The 19,909-nt window shown below is 39.3% G+C and overlaps 1 protein-coding gene and 1 pseudogene across 5 annotated transcripts in view; both read left to right on the top strand.

The window, feature by feature from the left end:
* Window positions 1-4,085, top strand: part of LOC105513786 (HLA class II histocompatibility antigen, DRB1-3 chain) — a 13,886-nt gene extending 9,801 nt beyond the window's left edge. For 2 of the 4 annotated variants that reach the window (XM_011944801.1, XM_011944798.1), the window contains 4 exons: window positions 1,290-1,571; window positions 2,274-2,384; window positions 2,863-2,886; window positions 3,697-4,085. In XM_011944801.1, the coding sequence (XP_011800191.1) occupies window positions 1,290-1,571; window positions 2,274-2,384; window positions 2,863-2,886; window positions 3,697-3,710 (431 nt within the window). In that variant the 3' untranslated portion in view covers window positions 3,711-4,085. Of the gene's footprint in view, window positions 1-1,289; window positions 1,572-2,273; window positions 2,583-2,862; window positions 2,887-3,696 lie in introns of those variants that run through there. The other 2 variants (XM_011944800.1, XM_011944799.1) reach the window with 1 other exon arrangement.
* A 242-nt stretch (window positions 4,086-4,327) lies between these two features.
* Window positions 4,328-19,909, top strand: part of LOC105513817 — a 67,759-nt pseudogene continuing 52,177 nt past the window's right edge. Inside the window, exons 1-2 of the transcript XR_001002085.1 lie at window positions 4,328-4,332; window positions 14,397-14,497. The product of XR_001002085.1 is annotated as an HLA class II histocompatibility antigen, DRB1-4 beta chain-like (transcript). The remainder of the gene's footprint in view (window positions 4,333-14,396; window positions 14,498-19,909) is intronic.

Genomic DNA, 19,909 nt, shown 5'->3' with positions numbered 1-19,909 from the left:
TGTCTAATATCTCCAGGGCTTAGTATTTTTCTCAGTGACTTTGTGGGTTCTTTGTACTGTAAAATTATTAACACTTTATTGATATTTGATTCAGCATTTGCTCCAGTTTGTGGTATGTTGATTTTGAAAATTCTTTTCCATGTTAAGAATTTGAACATTTTTATTTAATAAAATATATTGCAAAATTTTGATTAATGATTCACAATCCATCTTAAATCTACCATTTTGTGGTATTGTTGTCTCTAGGTTTCTCCTTACTTCTAAAAAAATTGCATTTATTGAGAGTCTGCTAGTGTCAGGGATTTTCCTGGGCATAAGCACCCCAAGTAACGAGTCCCACATCCTACCTTAATCCAAATGTCATTCTGGAAGGAAAAATCATTTCACAATGATAGGCCTAATAATAAATATGCTGTGTTGCACGGGAGATGCATTGATCAGCTAAATGTAAATATAAGAACTTTCAAAACTAAAATGACATTCCTTAATCCTTCTCTCTGGTTCAGGACTCATGCTTTTCTAGGAACGTAAAAATTTGGAGAATCATTTCTGTCTGTCCCACCTTCCCAGGGACAGAACCATTTCTGTGGTGTTCTAAGGTGTGAGTGCATGGCGGTAGTATTCCTAAAAATTCATACTTGGTCTCCTCATGTACCCAACTCTGTCCCATTATCTATCCACATTGCTTTAAATCATACTTTTCTGTCACGGTGTACAAGGATGATAAATAGGTGCCAAGTGGAGCACCCAAGTGTGATGAGCCCTCTCACAGTGGAATGGAGTGAGAAGTTTCTGACCTCATAAATTGAAGGCTATTCTCAGTCACTGTTTTATACATTTTACGTGCATTAATCCTCATATAACCCCAGAAGGTAAATTAGTATAATTGTCCTTCATTGTAGGTGACAAAGTTGAGACACAGAAGAATCGAAAAACTCTTCCAGGATCAACCAGTAAAAGGCAGCCCTTGAATTTGAACCAGGCAACCTGGCTCAGGTATCAGTTTTAATTACTATACTCTTTACTTTCAAAGATTTGTAAACAGTTTGACAATGCATGCCAATTTCAAGCTATGAAGAAACAAATATAATTTTTCACAACATCTCTCAAATCTAATGGGTCCTCACTATCAAGATTAAATTCCAGGCTTACACTGTAAGGCCACTTGGCCAGCTGTGCTGGAGGCCTGGTCAAGGCCAGAGCCTGGGTTTACAGAGAAGTAGAAAAATAGCCAAACAAGGAGACACTCTGTCTTCCTGACTCATTCTCACTATGTTTTTTTCTCCTAGTTCAACCTAAGGTGACTGTGTATCCTGCAAAGACCCAGCCCCTGCAGCACCACAACCTCCTGGTCTGCTCTGTGAGTGGTTTCTATCCAGGCAGTATTGAAGTCAGGTGGTTCCGGAAGGGCCAGGAAGAGAAGGCTGGGGTGGTGTCCACAGGCCTGATCCACAATGGAGACTGGACCTTCCAGACCCTGGTGATGCTGGAAACAGTTCCTCAGAGTGGAGAGGTTTACACCTGCCAAGTGGAGCACCCAAGTGTGACGAGCCCTCTCACAGTGGAATGGAGTGAGCAGCTTTCTGACTTCATAAATTTCTCACCCACCAAGAAGGGGACTGTACTAATCCCTGGCTGTCAGGTTTCTCCTATCCCACATCCTATTTTCATTTGTTCTATGTTCTCATCGCCATTAGCACAGGTCACTGGGGGTAGCCCTGTAGGTGTTTCTAGAAACACCTGTACCTCCTGGAGAAGCAGTCTAGCCTGCCAGGCAGGAGAGGCTGTCCCTCTTTTGAACCTCCCCGTGATGTCACAGGTCAGGGTCACCCGCTCTCCCCAGGCTCCAGGCCCTGCCTCTGGGTCTGAGACTGAGTTTCTGGTGCTGTTGCTCTGAATTTATTGGTTGTGATCTGGGAAGAGGAGAATTATAGGGCCCTACCTGACATAAGGGAAGTCTGATCTCAGCTCTGCCTTTTACTAACTCTGTCACTCTAGACAAACTACTTAGCCTCATTGAGTCTCAGGCCTTCTGTGGATCAGATGTTGAACTCGTGCCTTATATCAAGGCTGTAATATTTGAATGAGTTTGATGTCTGAACCCTGTAACTGTTCAGTGTGATTTGAAATCCTACTTTTCTCCAGAAATGGCTGGTTATTTTAGTTCTTGTGGGGCAGCCTTCTTCCCCATTTTCAAAGCTCTGAATCTTAGAGTCTCAATTAAAGAGGTTCAGTTTGGAATAAACATCACTAAACCTGGCTTCCTCTCTCAGGAGCACGGTCTGAATCTGCACAGAGCAAGATGCTGAGTGGAGTCGGGGGCTTTGTGCTGGGCCTGCTCTTCCTTGGGGCTGGGCTGTTCATCTACTTCAGGAATCAGAAAGGTGAGGAGCCTTTGGTAGCTGGCTCTCTGTCCATAGGCTTTTCTGGCGGAGGAACTATGGCTTCGCTGAGGTTAGTTCTCAGTATATGAGTGGCGCTGGATAAAGCCTTTCTTTCCCCAAATGACCTCCAATGTCCTGCTAATCCAGAAATCATCAGTGCATGGTTACTATGTCAAAGCATAATAGCTTGTGGCCTGCAGAGACAAGAGGAAGGTTAACAAGTAGGGGTCCTTTGGTTTGAGATCCTGGAGCAAATTACAGAAAAACCACTAAGGCTAATGTAATTACACTGGATCCTGTGAGAGACACTTCGTGCTTCATGGGTCACATGGTCTGTTTCTGCTCCTCTCTGCCCTGGTTGGTGTGGGTTGTGGTGTTAGAGAAATCTCAGGTGGGAGATCTAGCGCTGGGACATTGTGTTGAAGGACAGACTTGCTTCAATATGTTTAAGTATATATCTTTTCCTACTTTTTCCCAGGACACTCTGGACTTCAGCCAACAGGTAATATCTTTTAATCTTCTTTTAGAAACAGATATGGTTTCCCTAGTGAGAGGTGAAGCCAGCTGGACTTCTGGGTTAGGAAGGGACTTGGAGAACCTTTCTGTCTTACAAGAGGTTTGTAAAATGCACCAATCAGCACTGTGTAAAAACACACCAATTGGTGCTCTGTGAGTAGCTAGCTATTTGTAATATGGACCAATCCACACTCTGTAAAGTGGACCAATCCACACTCTGTAAAATAGACCAAGCAGCACTCTGTAAAACGGACCAAGCAGCATTCTTTAAAACGGACCAATCAGCAGGACCAATCAGCAGGACATGGCCCCCCAGCATTTATTCCCCTGAGGGGACCCCGGCAACCCCCTCAGGTCCCTTTCCATGCTGTGGAAGCTTTGTTCTTTCGCTCTTCACAATAAATCTTGCTGCTGCTCACTCTTTGGGTCTGTGCCACATTTAAAGAGCTGTAACACTCACCACAAAGGTCCCTGGCTTCATTCTTGAAGTCAGCGAGACCACAAACCCACCAGAAGGAACAAACTCGGGACACACTAGAATGATGGTAGAGGTGATGAGGCATGAGACAGAAATAACAGGAAAGACTTTGGATCCAAATTTCTGATCAGGCAATTTACACCAAAACTTGTCCTATCCACTTAGAAAAGGCCTGTGATCTGCAGAAAGGTTGGCTGTGGGAGACTCAGGAACTTGTTTTTCTTCTTCCTGCAGTGCCCTCATCTGAGTCCTTGAAGAAGGAAAAGAAACTGTTGATAGAACCAGGTTGAAAACAACACTCTCCTCTGTCTTTTGCAGGACTCCTGAGCTGAAGTGCAGATGACCACATTCAAGGAAAAACCTTCCGCCCCAGCTTTGCAGGATGAAAAGCTTTCCCGCCTGGCTGTTATTCTGCCACAAGAGAGGGCTTTCTCAGGACCTGGTTGCTACTGGTTCAGCAGCTGCAGAAAATGCCCTCCCTTGTGGCTTCCTCAGCTCCTGCTCTTGACCTGAAGTCCCCGCATTGATGGCAGTGCCTCATCTTCAACTTTAGTGCTCCCCTTTACCTAACCCTATGGCCTCCCGTGCATCTGTACTCCCCCTGTGTGCCACAAACACATTACATTATTAAATGTTTCTCAAAGATTGAATTAAATATCATCTGGTCCATTTGGCTCCAAAGACAAAAAATGAAAAGAAAAAGGGAAGATTATTTCCCAATAGAATAATGATTTTCATGTATATATCATGAGTATGTGAGGTAATGCATATGTTAAATAGCTTGATTTAGACATTCTACACGATAAGCATGTATCAAAACTTCATGCTGTACAACATAAATATACTATAAAATTTTTATTTGTCAATTAAAAAAGTAATCCTAACATTTAAAAAAGCAGTGCATAAAAACTGAGACCAGACTGTAACAAATGAAACAAACTTGACAAACATGAGGTGAGAAACCAGCCAGCAAGGCAATCAGAACTTTCTTCACTCTGTCTACAATATGTTGTATTTATAACTGTAAATTAGTGTATAGTGTTTCACTCCAGAGACTTCAATAATATGGTGTTATCAAAGGACTTGTACAGATTTCAGAGAAAGACAAATTTAGAAGACGGAGAATTCTCCCTTATGTTCTATCTGAGAGTCGGTATGAAATGTCAAATCTGAAAGTACATATTTCAGGTCTATTTCAAAGTAATAATCATTTGAGCATAATTTCTCCACTGTCAGGGATGACTTATTTTATTTCTAATCAAATTAAAAGTTGTTTTTATGCATATCTTTTTAGTTATATGTTACTTGTACATGCATAGCAGTACAAGTACATATAAATCCTGTAAGAAATATATTAAGAATATATATATAGAAATTAATATATAGAAATAAGCTGATAATTATATCTGCTCTGTTTGATCACAGAGTGGCAACAAATAGGGCTCATTTCCTAAGTTGAGGAAATGATTTTCTCATTTTATATGAGTCTCGTGGTGTGGAATTACAAGGTAGAACCAAAATGTGTGTAATGAATATTTCAGTGAAGATGCGTTCTGCTGCTAATAGCAGGAAATTACATCTAGTGGGTTTATTTTTCTTTAACCCATGATCTCACATAGCCGATAGATCCAAGACTGGACGTCTCCAGGATTGCTCAACTCAGCAGGCCAGTGGCATCACCAGCGATCCTGGAATTTCACAGCTCATCTCTCTATCATACACAGTATGTCAGCTTTCCTGAGATAGGAGGGTGACTTATGCAGCAGCTGTAGGTTTCTTATTCTTTCACGACAATTCCCAAAGGCAGAAAACGGTTACTCCTTTCTCCTGTGTGCCTTTATAAGGATCAACTAAAATGTTTCCACGATGTTCCCAGTACCCACTTTCTCACACATTGGAATGACTGTGGGATCACATGGGCTCAGACAAGCCAGGATTCATCCTTTGCAGAGTGGGTCTGATGCACATGGGAAGAAAAGGAGCAAAATCATATATTTTTAAAATAAAGAAATGGAGATGTAGTAGCAGAGGTTGATTGCAGTGTATGGAAATGATAGATTGTGGTGCTGTCAGGTTGTAAGTATTTGAGTTAACTTCCACACGAAGGCCTATAGATTCCTGATAGGCACCCTCAATTCAGGGGTTTGGGTCTATATATATAAACATATATATACACACATACACACACACATATACATATATACACACAAACACACACAGAGAGAGTATTAAATATCAACCATTAATTACAATAAAACAAAAAAGCAAGAAAACAGGATTGGTTTTAGAACTCAATTAAGTATGCTGACATGCTATTTTATGAGATAAATATATTTTCCAGGGAAATTGTTGAAAAAAAGTAAATAAGAAATGACTAGCTCTATAAGATGCTAAAACATACTATACATATACTTTTAAAAATGCATTTGTTACTGATTTTTTTTAATTAAATATGTTAGTAAAATAGAGTCTAGAATTAGAAACAGAAAGAGTTGAGATTTAGTTTCAGTTTTTGGTAAGTTGTATTCCAAACTCATTTCTTTCACTAAATAGATCCTGGATAAATAAAATTTGAAACATAAAGATAAAATATAAAATTACCAAGACAGATGTTATGTCTAATACTACCATCATCATTATAATTATGTTTGAAGACAAATAGACTTTCTAAACCCTTACGTGTTGCTGGTGGGAGTGTATGATTCTACAAATACCTGGTACTTTGGCAATTTCTTAAAAAGTTTAACATATGTTTGCCCTATGACCCAGCAATCTCATTCCCTGGAATCTACCTAAGAGACATAAAAACATAGGTCCTCATAAAGATATGTGTTCAAGGGTTCAGAACAGCCTTAGCCATAGTAGGCCAAAACTGAAAACAATCCAAGTATCCTTCAGCTAGTAAATGGATAAACAAACTTCTACTACATCCAGGCAAGGCAATATCATTCAACCATAAAAGGGGACAAAAATAGACTTATCTGGCAGGGGAGATACCATGAACATGAGGGTAGTTTTCACAAGGCAAGTTTCAACCCTTGCACTCCGAATGATGAGAGATTACTTAATGGGTACAATGCATGTGATTGGGGTGATGGATACTGTGGAACACTGACTTCACCAGTATGCAATCTATGCAGGTAACAAAACTACACTTGGACCTTATAAATTCACACAAATGAAAAAAGACAAAAAGAAATGAAAAGAAAAACAAAATGATGATACATACTACAAAACTGGTGAACTTCAATAATGTTAACTAAGTGAAGGAAATTGTACACAAAAGATTACATGTTGTATGATTTCATTTACTTGAAATATCTGGAAAAGGTAAAATGATAGACACAAAAAGCAGATCATTGGGTGCCTAGGGTTTGGGGTCTCAGTGAGACTTAACTATAAATAGAGAAACTTGGCACACGACAGAAATGTTCTAAAATTAGATAGTTGTGATAATTTACTCAAATCATTGAATTTTACATATACAATGAGTGAATTTTGTAGTGTGTAAATTATGCTTTAGCAAACCTGTTAAAATAATTCTTTTTTTTTAAAAAAAAAAAGACTTTGTAAGCAAGACAAAATCCAGAAGACACAAATGAAAAAATATTTGAAGAAAATTACTGATTTCTTTGCATGAAGAAAATAACAAAATTAAAAGAAATATATGATGCTCAGGAAAAATATTGATCATGTCAGGCAAGCAATGGGCTAACTTTCTTATGAAAAATTATTTACTAATCAATAAATAAATTCATGGAAATGCCATAGATACTTGGGCAAAGGATATAGACTCACTATAGAAGAGAACATTCTAATAGTCGATAAACATAAATATTTGCTCAAACTCACCAATGAACAGAAAAATCCAAATTCAAACAGCAAGGTAATAAACTATTTATCCCACTCCAAAATTGGCAAGTACAAGAGTTTGTTTTAAAATCAGGGATTTAGAAGATTCTAAAGGAATAGGCTCTCTCATATTATTAGGATTTTGAGTTATAGCAGTGTAGTAGTATCTATTAAAACTCAAAATACAATTGTTACATGCTGATGAAAACAACAAAAATCCCATTCTAACCATCCATCTTAAAGAACAATCCTACATAAGCCCAGGGAGACATAAAATTGGTCGTTTGTTGAGCCATGGTTTGGAATAACAAAAACATTTCCAAATTCAAAAAGAAAAACCGATTAATTTGCCTTGATTATAAAAATTTTGTACATCCTAAAATCTATGCAGTATGTGAAGTGACAGCACACTGCAGGATGACATTTGGTGCTGTGTGGGGCACTGTGAGCATAGACTGGTGTAACCCTGTGAGTAGTTTGGATAATACAGTATTTCCGCTCTAGGTTGTTACAGTCTCCATAAATTCTTCCTCATATGTCCATGATGACACATACAAAATGTAATGGGGAGAAAAGAAACATTCTCTACATTTAGACAGAAGAAGGGTAAACTGTGGTATAGCTGTAGAAAGGAATAATATTCAGGGTTTTAAGTAAATTATGTAGAACTATCAACATGGATTGGAAAAAAATCATAAACCATAATGCCAGTAGGAGCTGGAAAATTACAACAATTGTCACTGTTACTATAAGAGCAAAAAGGTGTATAGACTAAACTAAATGGACAAACTGGAAAATAATCTTATTTTTAAAATTTTAATGAACCATAGATCAAAAAGTATAAAAATTCCAAATTCCAGAGATGAACGAATTCCACTTAGGTGAGCAGGGACAAGTGTCCACTCATTCTTTGGTCCATCTACTGAATCTTAACATGGGTGGAAGATTGAGCCTGGCTGAGAAAGGGAGATTGTGAGGGACTGAGGACAAACCAGCTGAGTTGTAAACAGCCCCGTGGGCTTGTGTGATGCATTACAACCTATGCAGACCCCCTGAATAATATATACCTACTTTACCCTGCCAGCTGTTTCTTCTTCCGGAAATTTTTCTGACTTTATTCTGGAGGTGTGGGAACTAGGGAGGTAGATAGAAGACAACAAACATCTCTGTAGCTTTGTGCAAATAAAGATCTGGAAGGAAATCAAGATAGGAACAATACTTTCAACCATCTTGACTTAGCTGTCATTTGTAATTGACATAAATTGACAACATCTGATAACTACAGAATATTTATTTATTTACATTGCACAAAGATAATCCATGAAATAGAACAAATACTATGACTATAAAACTAGTCTCAAGTACTTTTACAAGAATAAAATCATACAGAGTATATTCTCTGAACACAATCTTATCAAATCACAAATCAATAAGATTGAGAAAACTGTCCAAATTTTTGGAAGTAAAATAATACATTTCTAAATAATCTGTGGCTTGTCAAAGAGGAAATTAGAAAATAATTTTAGATAAAATAATACGAAAATGAATTTTTAAAGATTTCGAGATGCAACCAAGGCAATCCATAGAGAAAAATATTTAGTTTTAAATGTCTGTATTATAAAAGGATAAATATGTAAAAAATCAAAGGTGTAAATTTTTAACTTAATAATAAAAAAACAAATTTAAGTTGAAAAAAGTCGAAGAAAAAAGCAAAGACGTGAGGAAATCTACAAAATTATTTTCTTGGTTTTGTTTTCTATTTGTTTATGATAGAGCATAATTGTGTTAGTCCATTCTTACATTGCCAGAAAGAAATACCTGAGGATGGGGTAATTCATAAAGAAAAGAGGTTTAACTGACTCAAGGTTCTGCAGGCTGTGTAGGAGGTGTGGTTCTGGCAATTGCTTCTGGTGAGGGCCTCAGGAAGCTAACAATCATGGGGGAAGGAAAGGAGGGCCTGGGTGTCACATGGTGAGAGCAGGAGCACAGAGAAAGTGGGGAAAAGTCGCACTCCTTTAAACAACCAGATCTCGTGTGAACTAAGTCAGAACTCATTCATTACAGCTAGGATGGCACCAAGCCATTGATGAAGGATCTGCCCCCCGACCAAAATACCTCCCACCAGGCCTCGCCTCCAACAATGGAGGCTACATTTTAACATGAGATCTGGAGGGGACAAACATCCAAACTATATCAATAACATAATTGGTTTAATGAATACTGACCGTAATCAGTAATATTATTTAAATTTACTTATTAAATCTATGAGCTTGTCTATTGTTTTTATATTCTAAGTACCTGGTTATGTCAAGAGTAAATAATGACCATTTTACATGGATGCAATTAATATCTCTTTGATATCTTTTTCTTGCCATTATCATTGCCTAACTCCTCTAGTACTCTAGATATGAAGGAGACAGTTTTAAATATTTCACTGCTGAGACTAATGGGTGCAATTGGATAGCTATCATTTCCCAGATTGAAGAAATATCTTTCTAATACAAGTTTGAAAACGGGTTTTTTAAAAATTAAGGCCAAGTGCTGGATTCTGTCAAATCACATTCATGACTGTATCCATGTGGTTGCATGTGTGTTCTCCTTCCTTCAGTTCATGTAATGAATCACACTAATGTATACTCAAATGCTCACAAAACCTTGCGCTTCTGGAATAAACTCCACTTGGTCAAGAGGTAGTAGCCATCTTTTATATCACTGAATTCACCTGGATAATATTTTCTTAAGAACTTGGCTCACAACAATTATTGGTCTCTTAATTCCTATTTGTTGTAGAGTTCCCTTCAGATCTTGAAGTAAAGTTAACACAGATGTCATCAAACATAACTGCAAGTGCTTTTCCTTTTTTCAAATACGTTTGAAGTTTGCATAAAGTTAATGTTGTTTGTTCCTTAAATATTTTAAAACAGTTACTGAAGCTGCATGAACCTGGGGTTTTGTCTTGGGAAAGCTGCATAGAATGGACTTACTTTCTCCATGAGATGTGGAACTCTTCCTATTTTATGTTGTCAACTTCAGTACATTGTACATTTTGAATAATTTACTCATTACATGCACAGTACATTGCACATTTTGAATAATTTATTTATTACATGCACATTTATTTTTGTAAAGTTGTTCATAATATTTAGTATTATTTCATGCTGATAAATCTGTAAGACTCTAACAAAAGTTTTGAAATTTGTGTCACTGGAGTCTTAGAGGGAGATGACAAAGGGTGATGCCTAAAGAGTGTCTGAAGGAAGATTGACTATTTTCCAATTTTGGACAAACACTTAAATGTAAAAATTCAAGAATCTGTGCAAACCCAAACGAAAATAAATCCAAAGAAATTTATGACAAAAAATCTCGAAAGCAACAAGAGAGAAATGACATTTCATGCACAGGAGAAAATAAATTAAATGACAGTGGATTGCTCATTAGAAATCATGCAGACCAGACAGAAGTGGCACAAGATATTTTAATGTCAGAAAAGAACGTTCACCTAGAATGTATATGCAGTAAAAATATTATTATAAAATGTTTTATCATGACATTCTTTTTTTCTTTTTTCGATTTTTAGTGGAGTCTTGCTCCGTCACCCAAGCTGGAGGGCAGTGGCACAATCACAGCTCACTGCAGCCTCTGCCTCCCAGGCTAATGTGATCCTCACACCTCAGACTCCTGAGTAGCTGAGATTGCAGACACACACCACCACGCTTGGCTAATTTTTTTATATTTTTGGCAGAGACAGGGTTTTGCCATGTTGCAGAGGCTGGTCTTGGATCCTTGAACTCATGGAATCCACCTGCCTTGGCCTTCCAAAGTGCTGGAATTACAGGAGTGAGCCACTGCACCTGGCCATGGCATACTTAGAGGAAGGAAAATCAAGAGAATTTCATGCTAGCAGACTTATGGTAAAACAAGGGCTAAAGGAAGTGCTTGAACTGGAATAGAAATGGAAGAAATCTTGGACAATCTGGAAAAAAGTAAACAATAAATGAGTAAAAATATGGTTAGATACAACAGACTTCTTCTGTTTTGTAAATTAATTTGATGGTTGAGGCAAAAATTACAACATTGACAGATGTGGTTTTTGATGCAAGTATAGAAAATTAAAAATACACATTACACAATGCAGAAGTGGAAAGGGATATAAAGGAGGTAAAGTTTCTACACTTTAGTCAAATTGGTAAAATGTCAGCACCAGTAGACTATAATAAGTTATATTAATAGATAAATTACAGAAACTATACAATGAGATTCACCAAAAAATGATTGATTTAAAATTGGAATTCTAAAATTTGCTTAAGGAACACATTGGAAAATAGGAAAAGAAACCAGAGAAGAAAAAAACAAAGGAAACAAAAAAGAAAACAGAAAGCAGATGTCTGTCATAAGAGCTCACATATTAATAATTGCATTACATGTAAAGGGTGTAGAAAGACAAATGTCAGAGTGAAAAATAATGACCCATCGACATGATGCCTGTAAGAAACTTACTGTGAATATTACATGCCTATCTTCAGTTGGCTTCCCTGTGACTGAGGTGGCAAAAGGCTGATGTGTCATCACATCCCTGAGCGTGCACACACCCAGCCAGTCTGTGACAGCACTGGGGCACCTGGGACCCAGGTGAGGCCAAGAAAGAGGCCAGAAAGTGGGAGCAGATACCCCCAAGCCTGCATGGACGGGGGGCCTTCTCAGCATTGAGGGCATCGAGTGTAGAGAGGCCTGGATCCTGCTGCCTGCAGGGAGGGCCAGAAGGGAGGGGCTTCCAACCCATTCCATAGAGCCTGAAGGTAGCTCCTGTCATACCTTCTGGCAGCCTGAGGTGCGCAGCTCCCCTCGCAGGGCCCAGGCCAGCATGTGGGGCATGGGTGATGTCTCTGCAAGTTATTCTCCTAGCACTCAGGGTGCCCGGGGCTCCTTCTCGCCTGGATAGGGCAGGGGAGGCACCTTGGGGAGCGGATCACAGCCCGGGCCTGGCTGTCAGGAGCATCAGGCTCGGTGGCCACCTGTGGGGACAAAATCCTGGACAGCCTCAGGCAGAGCCTCTTCCTGAGGCACAGGAACTGGGCACCCTCAGCAGGATGGGACAGTGGCCTTGCCACTGGCCGGGTCCTCAAAGTGAGGCCACTCCCACATCCCACCCTGGGCCACTGAAAGGTGGCCCCAGCTCCATGCCCTCCCCATAACTGCAGGGTGAGAGCAGCAACGCAGGAGTGGTGAAGGCTCTGGGCCTGGGGGTGGTCCCGCTGGCTGCTCAAGGGTCCCCACGGTGCAGTCAGCTGCCTCAGTGATGCGAGGCACAGGGGACATGGGGCACATGGGTCCCATCCAGGCCACTGCTCCTGCAGTGGCTCCTGCTGCCACTGCTTGCAACTTCCTGCTGCAGCTGGCCACTCGAGACAGCTCACCACTGCCAGCATCACCATTTATCCTAAAATACTAAGGTGAACTTTAGCTGGCTTTCCTAGATTACTATCATCACAATTAGTTTCTTTTTTGCACAATGTGTTTCTTTTTTACTTTTTCTCTTTCTTTTCTTCTTTCTGAAGGAGTATGATCTAGTGGCTAAGCTTGAGGGGTATATAATTTGGTTCAGCCTATAGTGTACCATTTACTAGTGTATCTTTGCAAAAGTTGTTTTATCTCCATCGTTTTATTCTCTCCACCTGGAAGCATGAAAAGGGTGTTTATTTTACTGAGCTAATATGAGAATTAAATAAAAACATGAAGTATAGAAAGCTTTTAGTACAATTCTGAGTACAAAGTCAAATGCTTATTTTTATTGCAGCACGGTGAGAATCCTGCTTCTGGAAACACTAACGCACATAAGGAAGGAGTGTCTATCAGAACTGTGGTACAGTGTGAATTAATGCAGAGCTTCATACGTATAGTTGTACTTTGAAGTCCATTCTAAATCTTTGGTGTCACATTTATATTAATATAAAGCATAATAATTATCTAAATGTAGAATTATATGTTTAAAATTACATGAAATAATGTAATTCATAGTTTTTCCCTAGGGTTCTCTTTCCTAAACATTCTGTAACATGTTAGTTAGCACAGTCTTCTTCTATCTCCCCTTATGATAAAAAAGAAGAAACATAATAGAAAGGACCATAACCTCAACCAAATGAGGAAATCCTAATGGGAACCAGGAATGAGGGACTGAACACTCTTCACGTAAAATATTAATTATTTTAAAATAGATTTGTTCTGTCAACTGCTGACTTTGAGTCCTTTGAGTCCTCTCAGACTGCTGAATACTTTGATTGGACAGTTGACCTTTTCACATTGTTAGGGTAAGTGCTATACAAAGGCACCTTCAGACCCTCCATTGCACATAGGTGGCCCCTGTTAGCCCCTTGCCTGTGTGTGTTCTGGAGGTGCCGCTAAACTTGGGGGCAGCATCAGGAGACACACTTGAAAAAAAAATCTTTTTACTCAGATTAAATTATTAACAAACTTTCCATTTCCTTTAACTTACTAAAGACATCCCTACCTGGAAATAGGTACAGATTACACTCTCCAGTCAAAAGTTGTCATTCTGTCATGTCATCAGATACACAGGGGCTGTTGCTACAGCATTTTCCAGTATTGAAAGACCTGAAAGATCGCAGTGCCTTCATATCAACTGTGAGACATGAAGGAATTTTCCCAAATCTATGACATTAAGATATGGTGCAGTGAGGACCAGATTAAAGATGTCCTGATTTTCAACCATGTTCCCTCCATCTCATTTACTCCTAAACACAGTCACTATTGCAAATACTTCTGTTGTCAAGTGGGAAATGAATGCTCTTACAAGGCTCAAACTTGTGAACACATCACTGATCAGCACCGAGCTGGCTCACAATAAGGACCCAATTAAAGTGTTTTACATGCAACTGAGTCAAACCTTCCAAGTACTAAATTAAAGCAATCATTTAAAGAAGGAAATTGTTTCAGAAGAGGACCTTCATACAGCATCTCTGAGCAGCAACTGATGATGCTATTGAACTCAGATGCTGATTGGTTCTCCAACATGAGATTACCCAATCCAGGAGCAAAGAAATTAGTAACTTACTCCCTATGTTTGGGATGTGAGTAGAGGGAGGTCATAGTTCTCCGTGAATGTGAGTCTTGCCTGCTACCCTGGCCCCTGGTCCTGTCCTGTTCTCCAGCACGGTGTGTCTGAGGCTCCCTGGAGGCTCTTGCATGGCAGTGCTGACAATGACACTGATGGTGCTGAGCTCCCCACTGGCTTTGGCTGGGGACACCCAATGTAAGCGCACATTGTGGGTGCTGAGCTGCTATAAGGTGTGTAAAGTAGGAAGCTAAATTTGTCACTGTGTCCAGGCCATGTCCCTTAAGAATTTGTGACGTTTTCAACAGGGATTGCCCATCTTTATCATATGGATCCCAAATTATTTCCTCCACAAAAGGAGCTTCACTACTTGCCCTCTCCATTAGACTGTGTAAGGGGCCTCTGTACAGGCCGTTTCTTCTCAAATCTCCACCAATAAAACCTTTGCAACACATTTCCTCAGGGTGTTTAGAGGACTTAGAACTAAGGAGGCTAAAATAAATTCCCCATATAGCACTTCCCTTTATTATGTTGACTTATTTCAGACAAAATGAGGTTTCTACTGAAAATTTTGTGGGAGACAAGGGAATTCAAAGGGTCCCTCCTAGACAATCCAGTGTTATGTCCTCCACAGGATCTGTGGTATTGGCCCCTCTTCCTCATATGTGAGGATGTACCCGTGGACTCCCCATTATCTCCTTTCTTTTCTGTCTGAACTCCAATGTTTATAAAGCCTGTATCCCTGTAGCATATGTAGGTTCTCTGACAAAAGTTATGCTTAGTGCTCTTTCTTTCTTATGGGGAAAAATCCCCGGAACTGAAGCTGAGATCTCTAGGACTTGGAGTCACCCTACAGACAAAGAGCATCTCTGGGGTGTTCTTTGGTGCCTAAAGAACTTAAGGCATCCTCTGAAAATCTGGCCCAGGTTAGTGTTTATTATGAATCTCTTTTAACCTTTCTGTAGAAATTTCTCCTACATCTCCTACATTCTCTAACTAGACGTAACAAGAAGAGATTCAACTAACATAGGATAAATTATATGAAATTCTATTTTTGTAAGTCAAAAACAGTAAAATATCAGAAATTTAATAATGTTCAAACTATATACTCTGTGTGGGGTTACCAAGACAATGTGGACATTGTTCACATCTCATGGGACTGAAAGTCAATGAGCAAGTCCTGGAAACTCATTGTCTTACTGGGATCTTGTCCTAAATTTCATAGGTTCACCCATCATGCCCTCAGCTTTCCTTAATTAGCCATGTCTGCTTACCTCTTCCTCCAGTTTTTATTTTCTCCCTGCTATGTTGTCATCATTTCCAGAAATCCCTAAAGCTTGCACAGACCCAGAGCACTATGAGATCCATTTAAAGAGATTTTTTCTTTTTTTTTTTTTGAGACAAGGCCTGGCTCTGTCACTGACACTGTAGTTCAGTGTTACAGTCTAGGCTCACTGCATCCTCTGTCTCCCAGGCTCAAGCAAGCCAGCCTCCCTCCCCAGCCTCCAGAGTAGTGGAGACAACAGGCAGGAAATCACGCCCAACTAATTTTTATAATTTTGCTAGAGATGAAACTTTGCTATGTTGCCCAGGCTGGTCTTAAACTGCTGGACTCAAGCAATCCTCCTGCCTTGACCTCCCAACATGCTAGGGTTATAGGTGTGAGTCACCACATCCAGGCAAAATAAAGAAGATGAATCTTAATTTTAAAATTTCTCATTTCTTAAATCACTGTTAATCTTTATCTGTGAATTCTTCCAACTAGAAGGAGGAGAAAGAAGAAGTTTGCCTGTATTTCACACCAGGAGGAGAAGGGGTCTAGTGTGACATCAAAATGAAAGAGTGCTGGAGCTTGAGACCCTCCTTGCTTTTCAGGATCCACACAGTGATCAGTTCCCAAAACCCTGGTTTATTCATGTAAACCACACTTCTTTTTCTCAGCAGCTGCTGTGTAGTGGGCTCCATTCTAAGTTCAAATCATTGTATTTGATTAAGATGGAGAGGGTCCCTACTCTCATGGAAGTTACACAACAATAGAGGAGACAGACATTAACCCAATAAGCATTTCACAATAACGTTAGAGAGTAATAGTGAACTGAAGAAAAGACATCAGGTTTGTGGAAAAGAGAGAAATGGATTCACCTAACTTTAGTTCATGTGTTTAGAAAGCTCTGCCTGAGGAGGTGACATTCAGCTGAGACAATAAAATAAGTAGAGAGCCATGTGAAGATCTAAGGGACAAAAGTTCTAGGGAGACATACTTTGGGGATTGTGGGGGGTTGGGGGGTGCGGTGGGAAGCCTTGGTGTGGGAAATTATGTGCAGGGAGAGAAAGAAGGCTAGAGGGACTGATGTATAGCATTCAAGGAAATGGAGAGGCAGAAGATGAGGTAGGAAGCAGAGAGGAAGTCAGGAGCTTCCTTATATTAGGCTCTGATGTCCATGGTAAGAAATTTGAATTTTATTTTATTTATTTTCATTTTATATTTCATTATTTATTTTTTGAGGTGGAGTTTCGTTCTTTTTGCCCAGGCTGCAGTGCAATGGCATGGCCATGGCTCACTGCAACCTCTGCCTGTGGGCTCACATGATTTTTCTGCCTCAGCCTCCCAAGTAGCTGTGATTACAGGTGCCCACCACCATGCCAGGCTAATTTTCTAGTATTTTTAGTAGAGACAGGGTTTTACCACACCATGTTGACCAGGCTGGTCTGGAACTCCTGACCTCAGGTAATCTACCTGCCTTGGCTTCCCAAAGTGCTGGGATTACAGTCATTAGCCTCCACACCCGGCCTGAATTTTATTTAAATAGATGTGGGACGCTACTGGATGGTTACAAGGAGAGTCAATTCATGTTCAATTTTATAAACTAATTCTAGCTTTAAAGTAGAGGGAAATTCATAGCACTAAATGCCCACAAGACAAAGCAGGAAAGATCTAAAATCAACACCTTAACATCACAATGAAAAGAACTAGAGAAGTAAGAGCAAACAAATTAAAAAGCTAGCAGAAGACAAGAAATAACTAAGATCAGAGCAGAACTGAAAGAAATAGAGACACGAAAAACCCTTCAAAAAATCAATGAATCCAGGAGTTGGTTTTTTGAAAAGGTCAACAAAATAGATAAACTTAGCCAGACTAATAAAGAAGAAAAAAGAGAAGAAACAAATAGACGTAATAAAAAATGCTAAAGGGGATATCACCACTGATCTCACAGAAATACAAGCTACCATCAGAGAATACTATAAACACCTCTATGCAAATAAACTAGAAAATCTAGAAGAAATGACTAAATTCCTGGACATATACACCCTCCCAAGACTAAGTCAGGAAGAAGTCGAATCCCTGAATAGAGCAATAACAACTTCTGAAATTGAGGCAGTAATTAATAGCCTACCAACCAAAAAAGTCCAGGATCAGATGGATTCACAACTGAATTCTACCACAGGTACAAAGAAGAGCTGATACCATTTCTTCTGAAACTATTCCAAACAATAGAAAAAGAGAGAATCCTCCCTAACTCATTTTATGAGGCCAGCATCATCCTGATACCAAAATCTGGCAGAGACACAACAAAAAAGAAAATTTCAGGCCAATATCACTGAGGAACATCGATGTGAAAATCCTCAATAAAATACTGGCAAACTGAATCGAGCAGCACATCAAAAAGCTTATCCACCATGATCACGTTGGCTTCATCCCTGGCATGCAGTGTTGGGTCAACATATGCAAATCAATAAACGTAACCCATCGCATAAACAGAAGCAATGACAAAAACCACATGACTATCTCAACTGATACAGAAAAGGCATTTGACAAAATTCAACAACTCTTTATGCTAAAAACTCTCAATAAACTAGGTATTGATGGAATGCATCTCAAAATAATAAGAGCTATTTATGACAGACCCACAGACAATATCAAACTGAATGTGCAAAACTGAAAGCCTTCACTTTGAAAGCCAGCACATGACAAGGATGCCCTTTCTCACCACTCCTATCCAACCTAGTATTGAAAGTTCTGGCCAGGGCAATCAGGCAAGAGAAAGAACTAAAGGGTGTTCAATTAGGAAAAGAGGAAGTCATATTTTCTCTGTTTGCAGATGACATGATTGTGTATTTAGAAAACCCCATTCTCTCAGCCCAAAATCTCCTCAAGCTGATTAAACAACTTCAGCAAAGTCTCAGGATACAAAATCAATGTGCAAAAATCACAAGCATTCCTATACATCAATAGCAGACAAACAACCAAATCATGAGTGAACTCCCATTCACAATTGCTACAAAGAGAATAAAATACCTAGCAATAAAACTTACAAGAAATGTGAAGGACCTCTTCAAGGAAAACTACAAACCACTGCTCAAGGAAATAAAAGAGGACACAAACAAATGGAAGAACATTCCATGCTCATGGATAGGAAGAATCAATATCACTACTGTTGACTTTCTTCACAGAATTGGAAAAAACTACTTTAAACTTCTTTTCTTTTTCTTTTTTTTTTTTTTTTTTTGACGAAGTCTTGTCTGTCATTCAGGCTAGACTGCAGTGGCATGATCTCAGCTCACTGCAACCTCCACCTCCCAGGTTCAAGCAATTCTCCTGCCTCAGCCTCCCGAGTAGCTGGGATTACAGGTACCCGCCACCATGCCTGGCTAATATTTGTATTGTTAGTAGAGACGGGATTTAACCATGTTGTTCAGGCTGATCTTGAACTCCTGACCTCAACCAATCTACCCACCTCATCCTCCCAAAGTGCTGGGATTACAGGTGTGAGCCACCACACCTGGCCTAAAACTACTTTTAACTTTCATGTGGAACCAAAAAAGAGCCCGCATAGCCCAGACAATCCTAAGCAAAAAGAACAAAGCTGGAGGCATTACGCTACCTGACTTCACACTATATTACAAGGCTACAGTAACAAAAACAGTACATTACTGGTACCAAAACAGATATACAGACCAATGGAACAGAACAGAGGCCTCAGAAATGACACCACACATCTACAACAATCTCATCTTTGACAAACCTGAAAAAAAAAAAACAAGCAATGAGGAAAGGGTTCCTTATTTAGTAAATGGTGTTGGGAAAAACTGGCTAACCATATGCAGAAAGCTAAAACTGGATCCCTTCTTTACACCTTACAGAAAATTTAACTCAAGATGGATTAAAAACTTAACCAGAAGACCTAAAACCATAAAAACTCTAGAAGAAAACCTAGGCAATAATATTCAGGAGCAAAGACTTCATGACTAAACCACCAAAAGCAATGGTATCAAAAGACAAAATTGACAAATGGTATCTAATTAAAGAGTTTCTGCACAGCAAAAGAAACTATCATCAGAATGAACAAGCAAACTACAGAATGGGAGAAATTTTTTCCAATCTATCCATCTGACAAAGGGCTAATATCCAGGATCTACAAAGAACTTAAACAAATTTACAGGAAAAAAACATACAACCCCATCAAAAAGGGGGAAAAGGATATGAACAGACACTTCTCAAAAGAAGACCTTTATGCAGCCAACAAACATATGAAAAAATGCTTATCATCACTGGTCATTAGAAATGCAAATCAAAACCATAATGAGATACCATCTCATGCCAGTTAGAAT

This window comes from Colobus angolensis, unplaced genomic scaffold, assembly GCF_000951035.1.
Source record: "Colobus angolensis palliatus isolate OR3802 unplaced genomic scaffold, Cang.pa_1.0 Scaffold236, whole genome shotgun sequence".
NCBI classification, from domain to species: domain Eukaryota; kingdom Metazoa; phylum Chordata; class Mammalia; order Primates; family Cercopithecidae; genus Colobus; species Colobus angolensis.
The sequence above is the reverse complement of the archived record's forward strand: the minus strand, read 5'-3'. Positions and strand labels throughout refer to the sequence as shown.